This window comes from Carettochelys insculpta, chromosome 4 (assembly GCF_033958435.1).
Source record: "Carettochelys insculpta isolate YL-2023 chromosome 4, ASM3395843v1, whole genome shotgun sequence".
Lineage (NCBI taxonomy): Eukaryota > Metazoa > Chordata > Testudines > Carettochelyidae > Carettochelys > Carettochelys insculpta.
Window position 1 is genome coordinate 5,867,473 of NC_134140.1, and position 18,518 is coordinate 5,885,990.

At 47.7% G+C, this 18,518-nt stretch overlaps 1 protein-coding gene across 1 annotated transcript in view; it reads left to right on the top strand.

The window, feature by feature from the left end:
• ALMS1 (ALMS1 centrosome and basal body associated protein) overlaps positions 1–18,518 on the top strand; it is a 142,650-nt gene that overhangs the window by 74,842 nt on the left and 49,290 nt on the right. The window contains exons 9-10 of the mRNA XM_074992215.1: positions 10,279–12,028; positions 13,077–13,202. Of these exons, the coding sequence (XP_074848316.1) occupies positions 10,279–12,028; positions 13,077–13,202 (1,876 nt within the window). The remainder of the gene's footprint in view (positions 1–10,278; positions 12,029–13,076; positions 13,203–18,518) is intronic.

An 18,518-nucleotide genomic window follows, 5' to 3' on the forward strand; every position in this document is an offset into this window, starting at 1 on the left:
AGGGCTGTGGTCCTCTATGGAGCAGTCACTGCACACAAATATACTGGAGCTCAAAGCAGTGTTCAACGCCTGCAGACACTTTCGAGACCAACTGAAAGGCAAGGTAGTCGGGATCAGTACAGACGATACCTCCACCATGTTTTATATAAATCGGCAAGGAGGAGCTCGGTCCCGTGCCTTATGTGTAGAAGCAGTCCGGTTGTGGAACTGCTGCATCGCCAACAATGTAACCTTGAAAGCCTCGTACTTACCAGGCGCTCGCAATGTGAAGGCAGACCAGCTGAGCAGGCGTTTCGCACTCACGCACGAGTGGCAGATCCGTCCCGATCTGCTGCAACCGATTTTCCACGCATGGAGTTTTTCCCCAGATAGACCCTGTTTGCTACTCAGCACAACAAGAAGTGCCCACAATTCTGCTCCAGGGCAGGACTGGGACGGGGGTCCCTGAGGGATGCCTTCGCGATCTCATGGAGGGGCCCCCTGCTTTACGCTTTCCCTCCCACAGTGCTCATCCAAAGTGTTGCAGAAAGCCAGGAGGGAAGGAACCTGAATGATCCCGATAGTCCCAACGTGGGATCGACAGCAATGGTTCCCCCTATTCCTGCGCATGTCGGACCGGCCACTGAGGTCCCCTCCGGTGGCGCGGGATCTGCTCACGCAAGCCCAGGGGTCCATAGTGCATCCGCACCCCCAAAGCCTGCGACTACAAACGTGGTTAATCCATGGCTCAGCTCCCTAGAGAGCACATGTACGGAGGAAGTGCAGCAAGTCCTAGAAAGTAGCAGGAGGACTTCCACCAGGAAGACCTTCAAGCAGAAATGGACTCGCTTTACGGCATGGTGTTCTACCAAACAGCTAGCCCCCTTTCGGTGCCTATGGCTGTGATATTAGAGTATTTACTGGACCTCAAGAGAGGAGGACTCTCGCTATCCTCGTTTCAGGTCCACCTGGCCGCCATTTTGGTGTTCAGACACGAAGAGGAAGGGCACACGGTGTTCGCCCATCCCATGGTTACCAGGTTCTTCAAAGGGCTGGTAAGCCTATACCCCCCTCAGAAACCGCTTCCACCTCTGTGGAACTCGGACCTGGTGCTTAATGCGAAAAGGGGACCACCGTTTGAGCCTTTGGCCACGGTTTCCCTCCGCCTCCTTATGATGAAGACGACCTTTCTTCTCGCAATCACGTCAGCTCGCAGGGTGAGCGAGCTTGAGGCAGTTATGGCAACGCCGCCCTGCGCTGTTTTTCCAAGGAGGCGGTAACCATACGGCTGCATCCAGCCTTTGTTCCTAAAGTTTCTTTCTGAGTTTCATACTAACGAACCTATTGTTTACCCTTGTTTATCCAAAGCCTCATAACTCTAACAAAGAGGTGCGCCTACACCTCCTGGACGTGAGCAGGCGCTAGCTTTCTATATGGACAGGACCAAGTCCTTCCGGAGAACGGATAGGCTCCTAGTCTCTATCGCTCCCAAATCAAAAGGAGAATGTCTCTCTTCGCAGAGAATCTCTAAGCACATCGTATCTTGCATAAAAATGTGCTACAAACTCAAAAAGACTCCTTTACTGGCCACGCCCAGGGCTCATTCCACTAGGGCGGTGGCAGCATCAACAGTCTTTTTTCAAGGGCGTTGCGCTAAAAGACATTTGCAGAGTGGCGACCTGGTCATCCTGTGACACCTTCGCCAAACATTACGCCCTTCACAGGGTATTCCAAGAGGATACCCGTCTCTTGGCAGCGGTCCTCTCGGGGACAAGCTGCACATAATCCGATTACCCACCTCCTATCTTGGGTTACTGCTGGGTAGTCACCTAATGTGGAGCACCCACGGGGACACTCGAAGAAGAAAGAAAGGTTACTCACCGTAGTAACGGTGGTTCTTCGAGATGTGTCCCCGTGGGTGCTCCACTACCCGCCCATCCTCCCCGCTCCGGATCTCTGTTTAGTGTTTTGCAGGAGCATCCGAGGCGGTTGGTCAAGGAACTGGCGGGGACCGGATCGCGCACATGGCCGGGAGCGCGCGGGGGAGCGGCGCGCACCGGCGCATGCGCGGTCCGGCAGAAACTGCTTGGAAGATCCGATCTGCGGCGCCGGGCGAGCCCGACACCTAATGTGGAGCACCCACGGGGACACATCTCGAAGAACCACCGTTACTACGGTGAGTAACCTTTCTTTTCGTGCCTTTTTCATATCCATGCAGACATCATTGCAATGCTAGCATGGAACTCATCTTAAAACTGTTGCGGCACATATTGTGAGCACCTTATGTTTTGTGCTGCAGTATGTGCAGCTTCTAAACAGCTCAGAGTGATGAAGATTCTGAGGAGGAAACAGACCTGTGCAAATGTGAGACACTGGAGAGGAGGAACAGGGAGATGCTGGCTGCACTTGATGGCTTTGTAGAAAGTGCAGCACTGGTTCTGGTGATGTGAAACAAGTCCATAATGTGAGATCACATTGTTCTGCAGGTAAGGGACAATCAGCAAATGGCCACAAAACTTCTGAATGGGTAAGGTCACTTCCATGGAACTTTGCTAATTGATGTCCCTCACCCTGAAGAGCTGCAATACCAAAATGAGACCTGCTCTGACAATTCAGAAGTATGTGGTAATAGCTCTGTGGAAGCTTGCAACACCAGACGGCTGCCAGTCAGTGGGCAATCGATTCGGAGTAGGCAGATCTACGGGGTGGGGGGGCTGCTGTGATCCACGTAGCCAAAGCAATGAAAACCTTTCTGTTATGAAAGACACTGCTGCTGTAGAGTTCCCTCACTGTGGCATTGTGATAGATGGAATACACATCCTGATCTTGGCCCTGGACTACCTTGCCACAGTGTACTAAAACTGGAAGGGATACTTCTCTATGACATTGCAGGCATTGGTAGATCACAAGGGTCATTTCACTGACATCAGTGTGTGATAACTGGGGAAAGGTGCATGACATACACATCTTTAGGAATTCTGGTCTGTTTAGAAAGCTGCAGAATGTGACTTTCTTCCCAGACCAGAAGATCACCATTGCAGATGTGTGGATGCCAATAGTGATTCTGAGTGATCCAGCTTACCTCTTGCTCCCTTTGCTCATGAAGCCATACACAGGCAGCCTGGACCACAGTAAGTAGCAGTTCAACTTCAGGCTGATGAAGAGCAGAATGGTTGTAGAATAAGCATTTGGCCATTGAAAAGCCAATTTCAGGAGCCTCCTGATTTGGTTAGACCTTAGCAAAGGCAACATTGCCCTTATGGTGTCAACCTGCTATGGCTTCATAATTTATGTGATAGCAAGGGGGAAAACTTCATGCCACGCTGGAGGGTAGAGGCAGATCACTTGGCCAGTAATCATGAACAGCCAGACACCAGCACAATAAAAAGAGCACACCAAGTGGCTCTGCTAATCAGGGTGGCTTTGAAAAACATCTTTATGAATGACCAGACAGCGACATGGCAAGTCATGTCTCTTGCTCTTAAGGAGTTCCCCGCCAAATAATATGCGCTTGCCTGTGAAGCCTGTTAAGTAACCTTCTCCCCCAACCCTCACATTCAGTATAAGCAATAAAGACGCTGGCTTTGTAAGCTTCATCATTTTTATTTAGGGGACACTAAAGGAGTTGATGGTAGGGGCTTTGCGGGTGCATAAGCAAGGGCATTTTGCAATCACGGGTGGGGGAATGTCCGCCTTCTGCTCTCAGAAGTGTCCCTGGGAGCGTAATGGAAGACTGCCCTTGACTTCCATCCCGCATTTTTGGGTGTCAAGGGGTTACGATTAGGGAATATGGTGAGAAGGGCATGTGGTTCATCAGGGGCTGCAGTGGGGATCTGTGCTCCTGTACCAGGCACCACAGAAGCTCAGTTTGCTACCTCATCAACTGCAACATCTCGTTCTGGTCTCTAATTCATGCTTTCTGCTTGCTTCCTGCCTCAAGACCCTCACTCCTTTCTTCCTGATCTGCCTGCCTACCTTATAGCATGGTTCTCCTCCATGCATTTAAGTGTGCCCTGTTGGTGTGGGCAGCTTCCATGTGCTCTATGAATATATCTTCCCGCTTTGGTTTTCTCCTACAGACCTGTGCCATCCTAACATTTGGAGGGAGGGTAGTGTTGGTCAATGAGCCCACAGTTGAGCACATTGCAAGAAAACGTATGTGATGGCCAGACATTAAGGAGGTACACCTACTGCAGAGAAGTTCAACAACACACAGTACTGAGGACATACTTTCACGTATGTGATTGCAAAAGCAGTTTTTGGAGCTGTGTACACTTCAAATAGATGTGAAAGGGGACCCAGGGTCTGTGGTCAGCAGATGTACCGGTTTTCTGTAGCCACGTGGTCTTCACCCCACCCCCTTTAGCTGGGACAGCAAAGGTTGTCCTTCCCCTGTCCATCTAGCGAAGGGAGAGGAGGTCGTCCAGGCATGACGGAGCAGCTTGCACTTTCCTTCTTGTCGTTTGCCGCCACCTGGTTTTCCGCTGCTGCCTTGGATGGGCCAGTGAAAGTTTTCCTTCCTCCAGCAGCCTGGGGAAGGGACGGGGGACGGGGCTGTCCAGGCATGGTGGAGCAGCTTGTGCCATCATATAGGAGCTTAATGCTCCTTCCCGTTTACTCTAGGTTGCAGAAAGAGATCTCCTCCTCCTCCTCTGAATAACAAATACTGATAAGGAATGGATACTGACTGAATGCAGTTATGCTGCACTACTCTGTGGTGCCAAGATGACAGATTACTTATTGTTGGCTTGACATGGAAAGGTGTCCAATCAAGGAGGTCGAAATAAGGCAGGCCTCTCCAAAAACCTCGTGAGAAGAATTAAGAGAGTATCCATCTGAGAGGTTTATGGAGATGCGCAAGGAGGACTGGTGCTCTGTCCCCAGACGTATTAACAAGTTGTTCTAGGGGCCCTGGGCTGTGTAGGTACAGTGCCTCCCACAGACCACACCCAGTTGTCTTAGCCCACTTATAGCATGATTAAAAATGAGAACGTACCAGATGTGCTCTTCCCACCATTAGGGTGCAGATGCAAAATGTCCTGGGAGGAGGGGATGAGATTTCCTGGCTGTCAGTGAGATCAGCTGCTCCATTCACCTGCTGACAGTCATAGTTGCCATCCTCTTCGTCCTCCACCATGTCCTCCTTGCTGTTGCCAGAGGATTCCTGAGGAATCTCTTTGGAGATATACATAGACTTTTTGGGGACAGTGGTTGTGTCACTCCCTAGAATACCATGCAGCTGCTCATGGAAGTGGCATGTTTGCAACAATGATCCATAATGTCCATTTGCTTCCTTTTGTTTTATGGTATGCCTCCCTCAGCAACTTTATTTTTACGCAGCACTGTTGAGCATGCCTGGTGTATCCTTTTCCTTCCAGGCCCTGATCTTTGCATATATGTCTGCATTTCTTTTGCTGCTTTGTAGTTTTCCCAGCAGGTTCATCTCTCTGCATGGCAATAACATCCTGGATGTCCTGCATGCTCTGTGCTGGAGTTCATCTGCAACTGTGGGAATTCATGGCTAGATGTGCTGCTGAGATGTGCTACCTGCTTGGCTTGCAATGCTGGCCAGATGAGAAATGAAATTCAAAGTTTTCCAGGCTGTTTCCTGCACATCTGGAAAGCAGCAGAGCTGAAAGTGGTGGCCAGAGTGGTCACATTAGGGTGCTGTGGGATACCTCCAGGAGGCCAAGAATGTCACATTTCACAATGCTCCATCTGCACTACCTTAAGTTCGACCGTGCAAGGTCATATCTGGCACTACTCCTTGTGAAAAGCCAAAGTGCAAAAGTTGACTGAATGGACTAATTCCTTAGAAGGACTAATTCCTAAATTGTAATCTCCTAGTGTAGACCAAGACTTAGTCCTGCCATGAGTGCTGGAGGCTGGACTAATTAACCTCTCAAGGAGACATTCAGTCCTATGATTCTATATTTAAGGCTTCTTTCCTAATAAGGATATTCTTGTGAACTTCCTTTTTCTCCCTTTTCTGTTAAATAAAACAAATCAACAGACCCTGCAAGAGATGCATCTGGAAATGAAATGCCTTGTTTTGAGTGGTCGTTGTCCTTGACAAGTATGTGCATATATACATTCACTACCATAATCAGGTGAATGTTACATCTTAAAATATCCATTGTTTATCATGAGACCTGAAAAGAGAGCAGAGAGCCTGCTATGTTCAAAACTTATATTGACATACTTGGACATGTATTATTTAGTTCTGTATTACAGTAAGCAAATTTGGCACAGTAACCAGAGCTGAGTAAAGTAGCTTTCAGATCTGTGTCAGAACATAATGTACCGTGGTGTGCAACTGTCTTCAAAAGAATGCTTGAGTTTGTTGCTTAGAAATTTAAAGGGCAGAATATAAAGGAACATACAGTCTGTACCCAAACGAGTTAACAGTTGAAGGGCAAATTTCTGCCATTCAAGTCAGTGGGGCTTTTGTTATTTATTTTAACTGCCAGTAACAGAGAGGGAGCTGTGCTAGTCTATATACTATCAAAACAAAAAGCAGTCAAGTAGCACTTTAAAGACTAGCAAAATAGTTTATTAGGTGAGCTTCCATGGGACAGGTCCACTTCTTCAGACCATAGCCATATCAGAACAGACTCAATATTTAAGGCACAGAGAACCAAAAACAGTAATCAAGGAGGATAAATCAGAAAAAAATGATCAAGATGAGCAAATCAGAGGGTGGGGGGAAGGTCAAGAATTAGATTAAGTCAGGTATGCAGATGAGCCCCTATAGTGACTCAGAAAATTCCCATCCGAGTTCAAACCACGTGTTAATGTGCTAAATTTGAATATAAAAGACATCTCGGCTGCTTCCCTTTGAATAGCGGTGCGAAAATTTTTTTTCAGTAACACACATGCTCTTAAGTTATTAACAGAATGGCCCATTCCATTAAAATGTTGATGAACTGGTTTGTGGATCTGGAGTGTTTTGATGTCTGTTTTGTGCCCATTAACCCTTTGTCTAAGGGAGTTAGAAGTCTGTCCAATATACAAAGCATCTGGGCCTTGTTGGCACATGATGGCATATATGATGTTAGTAGAGGAGCATAAGAAAGTGCCCGTGATTCTGTGAATAACCTGGTTAGGTCCAGTGATGGTATTTCCAGAGAAGATATGTGGACAAAGCTGGCAGCGGGCTTTGTTGCAAAGAAAGGTTCCAGGACTGGTATTCCTTGGGTATAGACTGTGGCTGTTAGTGAGGATCTTCATGAGGTTGGGAGGTTGTCTGTAGGAGAGAACAGGCATGTCACCTAGGGCCTTCTGGAGTGTGGCATCCTGATTAAGGATAGGTTGTAGGTCTTCAATAATTCATTGCAGTGGGCTGATCCAACTGACAGAGACCAAAAACTACAAGATCTTTACCGAATATTCATAAACCTGAATTGCCCACCAGGAGAAGTGAGAAAACAAATCGACAGGGCCAGACGAATACCCAGAGACCAGCTACTCCAAGATTGGCGCAAAAAAGCCAAGAACAGAACACCACTGGTCATAACCCCTCAGCCCCCCAACTCAAACCACTGCAACGAATTATTAAAGACCTACAACCTATCCTTAATCAGGATGCCACACTCCAGAAGGCCCTAGATGACATGCCTGTTCTCTCCTCCAGACAACCTCCCAACCTCATGAGGATCCTCACTAACAGCCACAGTCTATACCCAAGAAATACCAGTCCTGGAACCTTTCCTTGCAACAAAGCCCGCTGCTAGGTTTGTCCACATATCTTCTCTGGAAATACCATCACTGGACCTAACCAGGTTATTCACAGAATCACAGGCACTTTCTTATGCTCCTCTACTAACATCATATATGCCATCATGTGCCAACAAGGCCCAGATGCTTTGTATATTGGACAGACTTCTAACTCCCTTAGACAAAGGGTTAATGGGCGCAAAACAGACATCAAAACACTCCAGATCCACAAACCAGTTCGTCAACATTTTAATGGAGTGGGCCATTCAGTGAATGACCTAAGAGTATGCATGTTACTGAAAAAAAAGTTTCGCCCTGCTATTCAAAGGGAAGCAGCCGAGATGTCTTTTATATTCAAATTTGGCACATTAACACGTGGTTTGAACCAGGTTGGGAATTTTCTGAGTCACTATGGGGGCTCGTCTGCATACTTCGCTTAATCTAATTCTTGACCTTCCCCCTACCACTCTATGATTTGCTCACCTTGATCATTTTTTTTCTGACTTGTCCTCCTTGCTTACTATTTTGGTTCTCTGTGCCTTAAATATTGAGTCTGTTCTGGTCTGGCTATGGTCTGAAGAAGTGGGTCTGTCCCACAAAAGCTCACCTAATAAATTATTTTGCTAGTCTTTAAAGTGCTACTTGACTGCTTTTTGTTTTGGTTTTAACTGCCAGTGTTAGCAAGCTAGCTGAGTAATTGTCACATCTTTTATCTTCCATCTGTCTAACAACCTCCTGTGACCAGGAGTGAGAATCATCAAAAAGTAGGGCACTGTTTATCTTCTGATTAATTGGTGGTCTATACCATACTTAGTTTTATTTGCCAGCCAAGGCAAGTTTGTTTTTATTTGTTCCCTGTTATGAATTGCTGTGCACTTATATATGTCATACAAAAGGTACTAGTGTCTCAGTGGCAGATTAAGTAATTCCTGTGTATAGTATCAATATTAATTTTAAATTTTTAAAACGCTTTGGGATTAAGGGTGTTCCATAAGTGTAGAATTATTATCACAAATAACATCAACTTTTATAAGTGATGAAAACATTGAAGAAAGTTGGCTGAGTTTTCTGTTTTTGTTTTTCCCTGGTGTTTTTAATGGTTATTAACTAGCCTGGTTTTAGAAATCAAATGACCCTCTCCCTCCCTTATTTTCCACACAATAGCAAACAGTCTTGCCAGTTTTTGTAAAACAAAGAATGCTTCTGTGGAATATCTATGCATATTTTAGTAGGAAAAAAGAGGAGTGTGTCTGGAGAGTGAAAAGCCTTTGCTAATTAATAGTTGCTTTTTAAAGCTCTGGATATTTTTTGAATTCTGTTTTAATTTTCTTGTCAATATGACATTGGTTTGCAGAAAGAATATTGTTGCAGATCTAATGCTTAGATTGCTCTGTGGGAAATATTTGCTTCCTAGTAGGGGAAAGAGGACTATTGAATGTGATAATTAAAATCACTAAACTTAAATTAAAGGTTTTTGTCATGTATCAGTTTTAAGAACAGCTTTTTGCTTTGTTTTCATCAGCAATTGAAGCTTTCTTTGATCTTTCTGTGGAGGTGACATGTGCTTGCTTCTTAAATTCTGTTGTAATGGGAAAATTTTTAGTGTGCCCTTTTTTATTTCTTATAGTGACAACTACGGCATAGCAAAATATCTGACAACTGTAGAGTCCCATAGTCCTTTAAAATGGCCTTTTTCTTTCTGGTTTTAATGTTCTTTGATGGCACATGCCTTGGGTATGTGGTGTATATGCCAGGTGCTTCAAGCTATTTGTTTTCATAGGACCCCAAATCTTAATTTATCCTCTTGTGCAAGACACCGTACAAACCAGAACTAAAAAGACAGTCTCTGTTCCAAACACTTTAGTCTAGGTTTATAATATGATGGATGAGACAGTTTGGCTATGTTTAGACTATGGTTGCTATTTCAGGATACAAATGTATCCTGAAATAATAACCCTGCAACTACTTCCCATCCTTGAAATAGCAGCACTGTTTTCAGGGCAGTATTCGGGTCCTGCTACCCCTCATCATGAGAGGGGTAGCGGAAGCCTTGCTTATTTCAAACTTTGGTGCTGTTTGGATGGCACCAAGTTTGAAATAAGGTACTGTAATTTAAAATAATTTATGCAATTTGCGTTGCACAGCATGTAAATGATTTTGAGATAGGTATACAGTCTAAACACAGCCTTTGTGGGTTCATGGAAATGGACGAACATGATTCCAGTGGATGAAATGAACAAGTTTGTTGGACAAGAAGTACTTACAACTTGCCTCTGTCCTGTCTTAAAAGAAGCTCTGCATTGTCTGTTTTAATACAGTAAAATCAAACCCCGAAGAATGCTATTAGAGAGAGAAATTACAGTGGCAATGGTATTTTGTCATTGAAACTGCACTAGCTGTTTTTCTGGAATACGTGAAGACAGTCTTGTAATGTTTACAGTCATATTAGCAGATGTGTTCCAAAATGTGTGTATTTTCTGCATGATGGCAAAAATTGGGTTATTGTCGACTGTAGTCCTTACTTGAATTGTTAAATTCTTATTGCAAAACTTTTTCGAGAATCTGTGTTTTTTGCACTTATAGGAACCGTGGAGGACCAATTCAGAAGCTACATCCAGTCATAGCCATAGTCAGGGGCAGAACACAGAACATATCAAATCTCCAGTAGTGAAACAGTTCCAAATTGACAGCCAGACACAAGATTTCAAACTTCATGGGTCTCTATCATCAAACACAAGACCGATTACACCAATATATAGAAGTGACCTTGCTGATTACTCACCACTAGAAGATACACAGTTTAAAGCTTTGAATACCATCCAAAAACATATCCACGATCGGCTGCAGACGCTCACAGCTAATTCTTTGGATGTAGATATTGGGCTTCACACACCTTTATGTAAAGATCTGGACACTTGTTCGATGGGCTTGGTGAATGCTTCCAGTGTACCATCAGAGGAGGATGTGATTCTTTCAACTCAGACAAAGCTGTCTACAGAAAAGCCTTCTGTAGAAGATCCCAAGCAAATTACTTCCATCACTTTTGCATCCCGTAAACGTTCTCAGTCTCCATCAGTTTCCACAGTCCTTAGTACCAATCTCAGGGAAGATACTGTTTGTGGCATAATGCCTTCTGGTATTGGCTCTGTTAGTGCTAAAGAACATAGACTTGGCAAGCAACAGATGGAGGGTCCTAAATCATATCTTTCATCAGAGTCAACAACCACTCACTCACTTGATAATGATTTCAGGTTGCGTGGTAGTAAAGACAAGGTTCAGCATGTGCCCATTGTTGTTGGCAAATATGAAACTTCTCAAGAAAAAGACATTTTATCAAGTCAAGAGTCTACAAGTGCATTCACTGGCCAAGGATCGACCCTCATTGCAGATGGTATTGAAGAAGCTGAAACTTCCACTAATGATGTTCTTGTGTTGGGCAGAGACAGTGCCAGATTTCCTGATAGTGATCATGATATGAAATTTGATGAAGACATAAATATGCTTCATCCACCTCTTTCCAGGAGTCCTCATAAGCAGGGAAAGATGAGTCTGCACAGCCAAGTTCCATTTACAGAGAGCTCTGAAGATCCAGGTCATAACCTACAAACCCTTTTGCTTGAAGACCATGGTGATTTGTTGGAAAAGGAGAGTAAACTTTCTTCTGATAGGTTCTCTCTCAGCCAGACAAATGTTGAGACAAGACCTGCCAATGTAATACACGGTTCCTCCCCAGATAAAAATTCAACAGCCATGCCCATATATCCTTCATCTCCAACAAGGAAAGCACTGTCTTGTGTACGCATAACTCTCTCCCCAAAATGTAATAATTCAGAACCATTCAGTACACTGGACACAGAAGTAAGATCTAATGACAGTCTTAGTGCTCCACAAATGCGTTTAAGCTCTCCCCAAAATGTTTTGTTGGACTCTGACTCTAGGTTTTTAACAGCTGAATCTGTCCCAAAGGACCAAAGTTCTTCATTTTTCCTAAAACCAATATCTTCACAGCATCGGAGATATATGGCTCTGGAAAGTAAGCAGGGGGTACTGTTCTCAAGGCAGCCTTATGACAGAGTTTTGGATTCATGTGGACAAAATCTGCAGGATAATTTCAAGACCACTGTTTCTCCACAAACTGGAAAGGCAACATCTGATGCCATAACTCAGATAACAACAGAAAGTCCTGAAAAGACAACCTTTTCAGCTGAGATATATGTTAGTACTGAAGATGGTGAAACCAGTACCTTCAAGTCCTCTCACCAGAAGGCATGTGAAATCCTCAACGTAGATACTTCATCTCTGAACCACAATTCATCATCTCACAGGTCAATTGGTGAGAAAATCAAAGTGTCTTCTGTGAATCTAGTGTTTCCTCTTCCACACAATCAATTGTTTTGTTTCTTATGCACTAGTGGGGGAAACAGTTCTTTTCAAATGCACTTTATATTTAATAATGATGTTTAAAATAATGCATATGATAGAAATCAGAGTGCTCACGGACTCATGAGTTGGTAGATAACTAACCTGATCTTACTCTGTGGGCAAAATAATTTGTGTATGCGTCTACTGAGAGGGAGAATATGGTAGAAATGGTATGCATGCCATTCAAATTAGAACATAAGTGGCAAATTAACTCACTTTGGTGTGAACAGTGCAAGTTGTACCTCTTTGTACCAGTCAGTGCTACTGCACGCTACTAGTGAATGTAAACTCATTGTTTCCATGATATTTTCTCTGTTCCAAACTGTGGGTCTCTTTGAGGTATACATAACCCAAATGTACACAGCTTACTGACATTGCTTTAAGAAGAGATCAGATCCCTTCTAGATGTGAGGACCTCCGGCTCTATTTACATAGAAATACACACATATATTGAACATTTGTTTATCTTCCCTATTAAGCTACATTGTGTGCCAGCCCTTGCCTCCAGAAACAAATGGAATTGTCTAGTGGACTTGCACCATAATTGCATGTTATTTGTTGACCTAAACACAAGCTGGTATCCGTAGTGGCTTAGAAATTATTTCATTAGCTGTTACTCACTGTGAGCAATGTTGGTATGTGAGTGAGATTTTTTTTTAATTTATTTTTTATTACAGCGCTCACTAGTCACACATTTCATTAATCATTAAGGAATGTTATAAAAGATTAAGCCATCCCTTTTACCTATTAACAGGTCAGCTTTCCAACAGTTGGACTCCTTTCTGATCAAGTCTCTCTAATGTGCATATTGTCTAGGGAAAAAAGTAAATGTCAAACTGAACACAACCTATCCAGAACATCTTCCAGAGTCACTTTGAGTTCTTACCTATGACCTCTGCTTCATTAGCAGATTAGACTTTGGTGATCTTTGTTAATTGCACCGCTCTCCATTCCTACAGATCAGCCTCTGTTGCTGCCGTATAAGCCGTCTGGAAGTTCCGAGATGTACTATGTTCTGCATCCGATGAAGGGACCCAAAATATCTCCTGTTAGGTCAGAGACGACTGTTGAGAGTTCTCATTCAGGTATTTGTTTCTCAAAACTTTTTCAAAACTGAGTCAGATTGTATCCTGAGTTTGAAAACATAGCTTTTGCTGTAATCAGTAGCGCCAAATATGCATTACCAAGTTGCAGAATGTTCCCCTAAGTTAAATTCAGCTTGGTTCAACATGCAAATCATGAGTAACTCCACTGATTTTTAATACTTGCTTTAACTAGATTGTTTCTTTGTAACTATGAATAGAATCTTGTCCCAGTGTATTTGTCATTTATATCTCTAGCTTTATAACACAAAGATGTGATACTCTGGATAGAAAAATGTGGTCTAGATTTCTCTAGTCAGTGACTTCATTACCTTCTATCTGTTGGTACTGAGAAGAGAAACGTATGTGTTTCACACAACCTGACTTTTTCCTTTAGTTCTCCTCTTTCCACTTAGAACTGTGTCTTCATTTGGGCCTGTTTCATTTCTTCAGCAGTCCTCCTATCCATCCTGATCTAGTTCCCTGCTTTAAATCTCCTCTTTTAGCTTCTTATGGATGCATTCTGAAGTATAATGTGATACCATAATTTAAGGAAAGTGTACCAGAAAAAAGTGAAATATAAAGATTTTTTTAAGGAAGCCCCAAGTTAGGTTATTTCAAATTAGAAATCGGTTGTTTTAAAGTGATTTCTTGTTGCATTTTCAAGAACTGTCAGTGATGTGGAAGAAAGAGAATGATTCATCACATGTTATGCCTTGTTTCTCTCTAAATACAGTTGCTATCTTCAGAATATGCTACTCATAACTGACATTTTAGGCCTGATTTTCAGGTTTGCTTCAACCTGGTCTCCCTTTTGTCAACCATTGATTATTTGCAGATAGTTAATATCAGTGCTTTTTATGTTGATTTAATTAAAAAAATAATGCTGGTGCTCAGCCAACTTCACGCCCCTCCTGCCAGCCAGTCCCATGGCTGGGGCTGCAGAGGTGCCAGTGCTCGGTACTGGCAAGTACCAGCCCGAAAAAAGCACTGGTTAATGTTATGAAGATGTTGTCTTAACTCTTGATGCCCAAGTACACGGGATAATAATTATTGCTATATCTGTGTTCATCATTATTTCAACCGAAAAACTACAGGAGTGAAAGCAAAGGTCAGGCTTCCAAATCTGTCTGCACGTGCTTCCTAACCTTTGCTCATTCTGCCTTCTGTAATGTAAGGGAGAGGCAGAGGTAAGGGAGGCTGTGTGCTTTACAGGAACTATGGTGCATACAGTGTAAATGCAATGCAGACATGACACAGCTCAGGATTCTAGAAAACATACAACAATATTTTAAAAAATCTGATTTTAAATTTCCTGTTGCAGTTAGGATTCAGTTTATGAGCAGTATGTGTTGAATAAGGCTGAAGAATGTAACTGGATAATGTTGCCAAAGAAGTTAAACCAGTTAACTGTCTTTTTAGGTTTTCAAACTCATATGAGACAGAAGTATGGTCCTGTGGCAACTCTGCTGGAAAAATGTGTTGTCTTGAGCTATTGTTTAACAGCTGTACAGATTTCCTTACATAACTAAACAAAACATCTAAATCCCAGAAAATGGCCATCTGCATCAATGAAAATATCTAAAATTGAATATGAATGTCAGTGCGGTGGAGTCTGGACTTCTGAGTGCATGACCTTAACCTCTCTGTGGCTACGTCTACACTAGCACATTACGTCAAAGTAGCCTATTTCAAAATAAGAACATCGAAATAGGCTACTTCGACGAATATCGTCTACACGTCCTCTAGGGCTGGCAACGTTGACGTTCAACGTCGAAGTAGCGACGGGGAACGTCGAAAAGAGCCGCCCTGGAAGGAAATGCAGAGCGTCTACACACACAAGCATCCTCTTTCGAAATAAGGGGCCAGGACAGACCGTGGACCGGGTCACGGAGCACACTAGCCCTTCCGGGGCAGCTGCAAATCGCTCCTTTAAAGGGCCCCTCCCAGACACACCCGGCCTGCACAGCAGGAGGTCTGCAGAGCAGTAGCCACTCTCTCGCAGACCAAGTCACAGGAGATGTGGACATCCTGCAGCTGCAGCAGCAGCAGGAAGCAGAGGCCCTCCAGGTACTCATCCAGGGGGCAAGCACCCTGCCTAGGTGCTGCCCGGGAGGCCGCCCAGTGGCTCCTGCCAGAGGAGCCCGCCCCGGAGGCAGACAGGGACACCCCTGACCACCGGGCTCCCCTCTTCCTCCCTCACCGGCTGCTCTCCCGCCTCTGGAACTACCCCACCAGCTCTGAGTGGTGGGAGCAGCTCGTCATGCGGGAGTGGGACGATGATATGTGGCTCTGGAACTTCCGCATGCACTGGCAGACCTTTCTCGAGCTCTGCCAGTGGCTCACCCCAGCACTGAGGCACCATGACACCTGGATGCGGCGCGCCCTCCCTGTCGAGAGGAGGGTCGCAATAGCCGTCTGGAAGCTGGCCACTCCAGACAGCTATCGCTCCATGGGACACCAGTTTGGAGTGGGAAAGGCTATGGTCGGGGTCGTCGTCATGGAGGTAAGGAGGCCTGGGCATGCACCTGCGGGGGGGCTGGCGGTGGGCTTGGGGAGGGAGGGACGGAGGGGCCGGGTGTGGGGCTGGAAAGGAAGGGGTACTGGGGAGGAATGGGCTGGGCAAGTGGGGTACCCGGGGAGGTGCCTGGGAGGGGGGCCTGGGGGAAGGGCCCCGGGGCACCCTGCACAGCCTCATGGGCACCTGTGTTCCCTCCCCACAGGTGGTCCATGCGCTTAACGCCATGTTGCTCCAGAGAGTCGTCCGACTCGGGGACCTGCACTCAGCTGTTGCTGGATTCGCCTCCATGGGGTTCCCCAACTGCTTCGGGGCCCTGGATGGGACCCACATCCCCATCCGCGCCCTGGACCACAGCGGAGGTAGATACATCAACCTCAGGGGCTACCACTCTGTGGCCCTGCAGGCCATGGTGGACAGTCCGGGCCGCTTCCAGGACGTGTACATGGGCTGGCCCGGCTGCACACACGATGCCCGTGTTTTTAGGAACTCGGGCCTGTGCTGCCGGCTGGAGGCGGGGACCTACATCCCCCAGAGGGAGATCCCTCTGGGGGACACCACTGTGCCCCTCTGCCTCGTGGCGGACGCGGCCTACCCCCTCCAGCCCTGGCTCACGCTCCCGTACACTGGCCACCTCAGTGCCAGCCAGGAGCGGTTCAATGCCCACCTGAACCACGCCCGCCAGGTGGTGGAGAGAACATTAGGCCATCTGAAGGGCCGCTGGAGGTGCCGCCTTGCCCGACTGGACGTCAGCCTCCAGAACATCCCCCAGGTTGAGGGTGCATGCTGAACGCTCCACAACATCGTTGAGAGCAAGGGGGAGGCTTTTGTCCAGGGGTGGGCGGTCGACACCAGCACGGGCTTCCCCCAGCCGCCAAGCCCACCATGAGGGGGTACAGGTCTGCGAGGCCCTGTGGGCCCACTTCGATCAGGGAGACCCCTGAGCACCTCCCTGGCCTTCCCCAGAAGACCCCCTCCCACACACAGCCCGCAATGCCCGCATACCGCCCCCCACCCACACACCACCCCCCCAACAAGCACACGGCTCCAGCTTTTTGGAAAATAAACCTTTTTTTTTTTTTAAACTGGATAACTTGTTTGATTAAACAAAGAAACTGCAACTAATCTACAAAAGGGGGACAACTATATACAAAAAGGGGGAGAACTATATACATGGGCTAACAGCCAAGCCGTCCGCCGGGCCCCCATCAGTCCGGGGTGGGGGTAGAGGGGCGTGAGCCCAGGTGGGTACAGCTCGTAACCCCCCTTCCCTGTGTCCGCGGGCCCCAGCGTGGCTGGCTGGGGGCTGGGAGGACTGGCAGGTAGGGCCGGGATGCCTCCACTGGCCGGTCTTCAGCCCTGGTGGGCTCTGTGGAGCTTGCTGGTGGCGAGGCGGGTGGGGTAGTAGGTGGGGCAGCAGGCAGTGAGGCGGGTGGGGCAGCAGGGATGGTGGCCCGGGGGGGGTAGCAGGGGGCGGGAGCCAGGCAACGGCCTCCCGGATCGACCCAGCTATGTCCCTGAAAACCCCCAGAAAGTCCTCCCACGCTGCCCACCGCCGGGCGGACTCCTCCAACTCAAAGCGGAGTCTTTCCTCCGCCACCTCCGTCTGCCGCGGGAGAGTTGCCAGCAGCTGAGGGTCCACCGGGGCCATCCCAAGAGTCCAGCGGTGGCGGGACCGTCCTGCTGGCCTTGGGGGTGTCTCCAGTCGCTGGCGGTGGCTGGTCTCCGGTGGGCTGTCGGGGACAACGGACAGTGCCTGGCTGCCTGGGGCATCCGATGCTGTAGCTGGAGAGAGGGAGGGGAAGGCTGTTAGTCCAGTGCCCTGGCCCGTGGCCCGTTCTCCCCGCCCCCTCTTGGGTGCTGGGTCTCCGTCCCCATCGGTGGGTTTGATGTCCCTGTTGGCTGTCGCCATGGCATTGTCCCCCCCGCCCCCGGGGTCAAGACTGAGTTCTGTCCATGGGTACGGGCGCTGATGGTCGTGCTGCCATCCTGGGACTGTACTGTGGCTGGGCATTCGCGGGTTGGGGTCCGCTGGGGGTGTGTGAGGCTCCCAGTTGTGGCTGGTGCCCCCGCCCTGTGGCCTATGGGTGTGTGCTCTGTGGGGTATGTACCTGACTGTCCATTGCTGCGGTCAGGGGAAGCCCGGTGGGCGGATGCCTGGCTGGTGCTCGGGGAAGGGAGGTCAATGAGGAGCCCCGCCTCCTCGCTGCTGGACCCCTCCTCTGCTGTCCCGAGGTGGGGCTCCTCAGGTGGGCCCTGGGGTGCAGGGCTGGCCTCCGGGCCGGACTCCGGCTCCAAGGCCTGCTGGGGCTTGTCAGCCGTGGTGTCAAGGGTGGCCGGGGGGGAGGAGGTATCCCGGGGGCCCAGGATGGCCCTGAGCTCCCTGTAATTGGGGCAGCCCCAGACCAGCTCGCCGAGTCCTGGGCCTGGGTGTACCCCTGCCGCAGCTCCTTCACTTTACTCCGGACATGATCCGGAGTGCGGGCATGGTGACCCTGGGCAGCCAGGCCCCCGGCCAGTCAGGCAAACACTTCTGCGTTCCGCCGCTTGCTCCGCATCATATGGAGCACCTCCTCCTTGCTCCAGAGCCCCAGCAGGTCTCGGAGCTCGGCCTCCGACCAGGAGGGGCCCTGCGTCCTTTTGGCCCCCTGCCTGGCTGCTGGGGGTGCCTGGGTCCCCTCAGGAGGGGAGCCCTGGGGGTGCTCAGGGGGCTGGCTGGATGCCATGGGTAAAGGCAATGGGGATTGGGGCCTGTGAGAAGCATGCAGGGCTAGCACGTGCCTGTGCTGCTGCCTGCATGC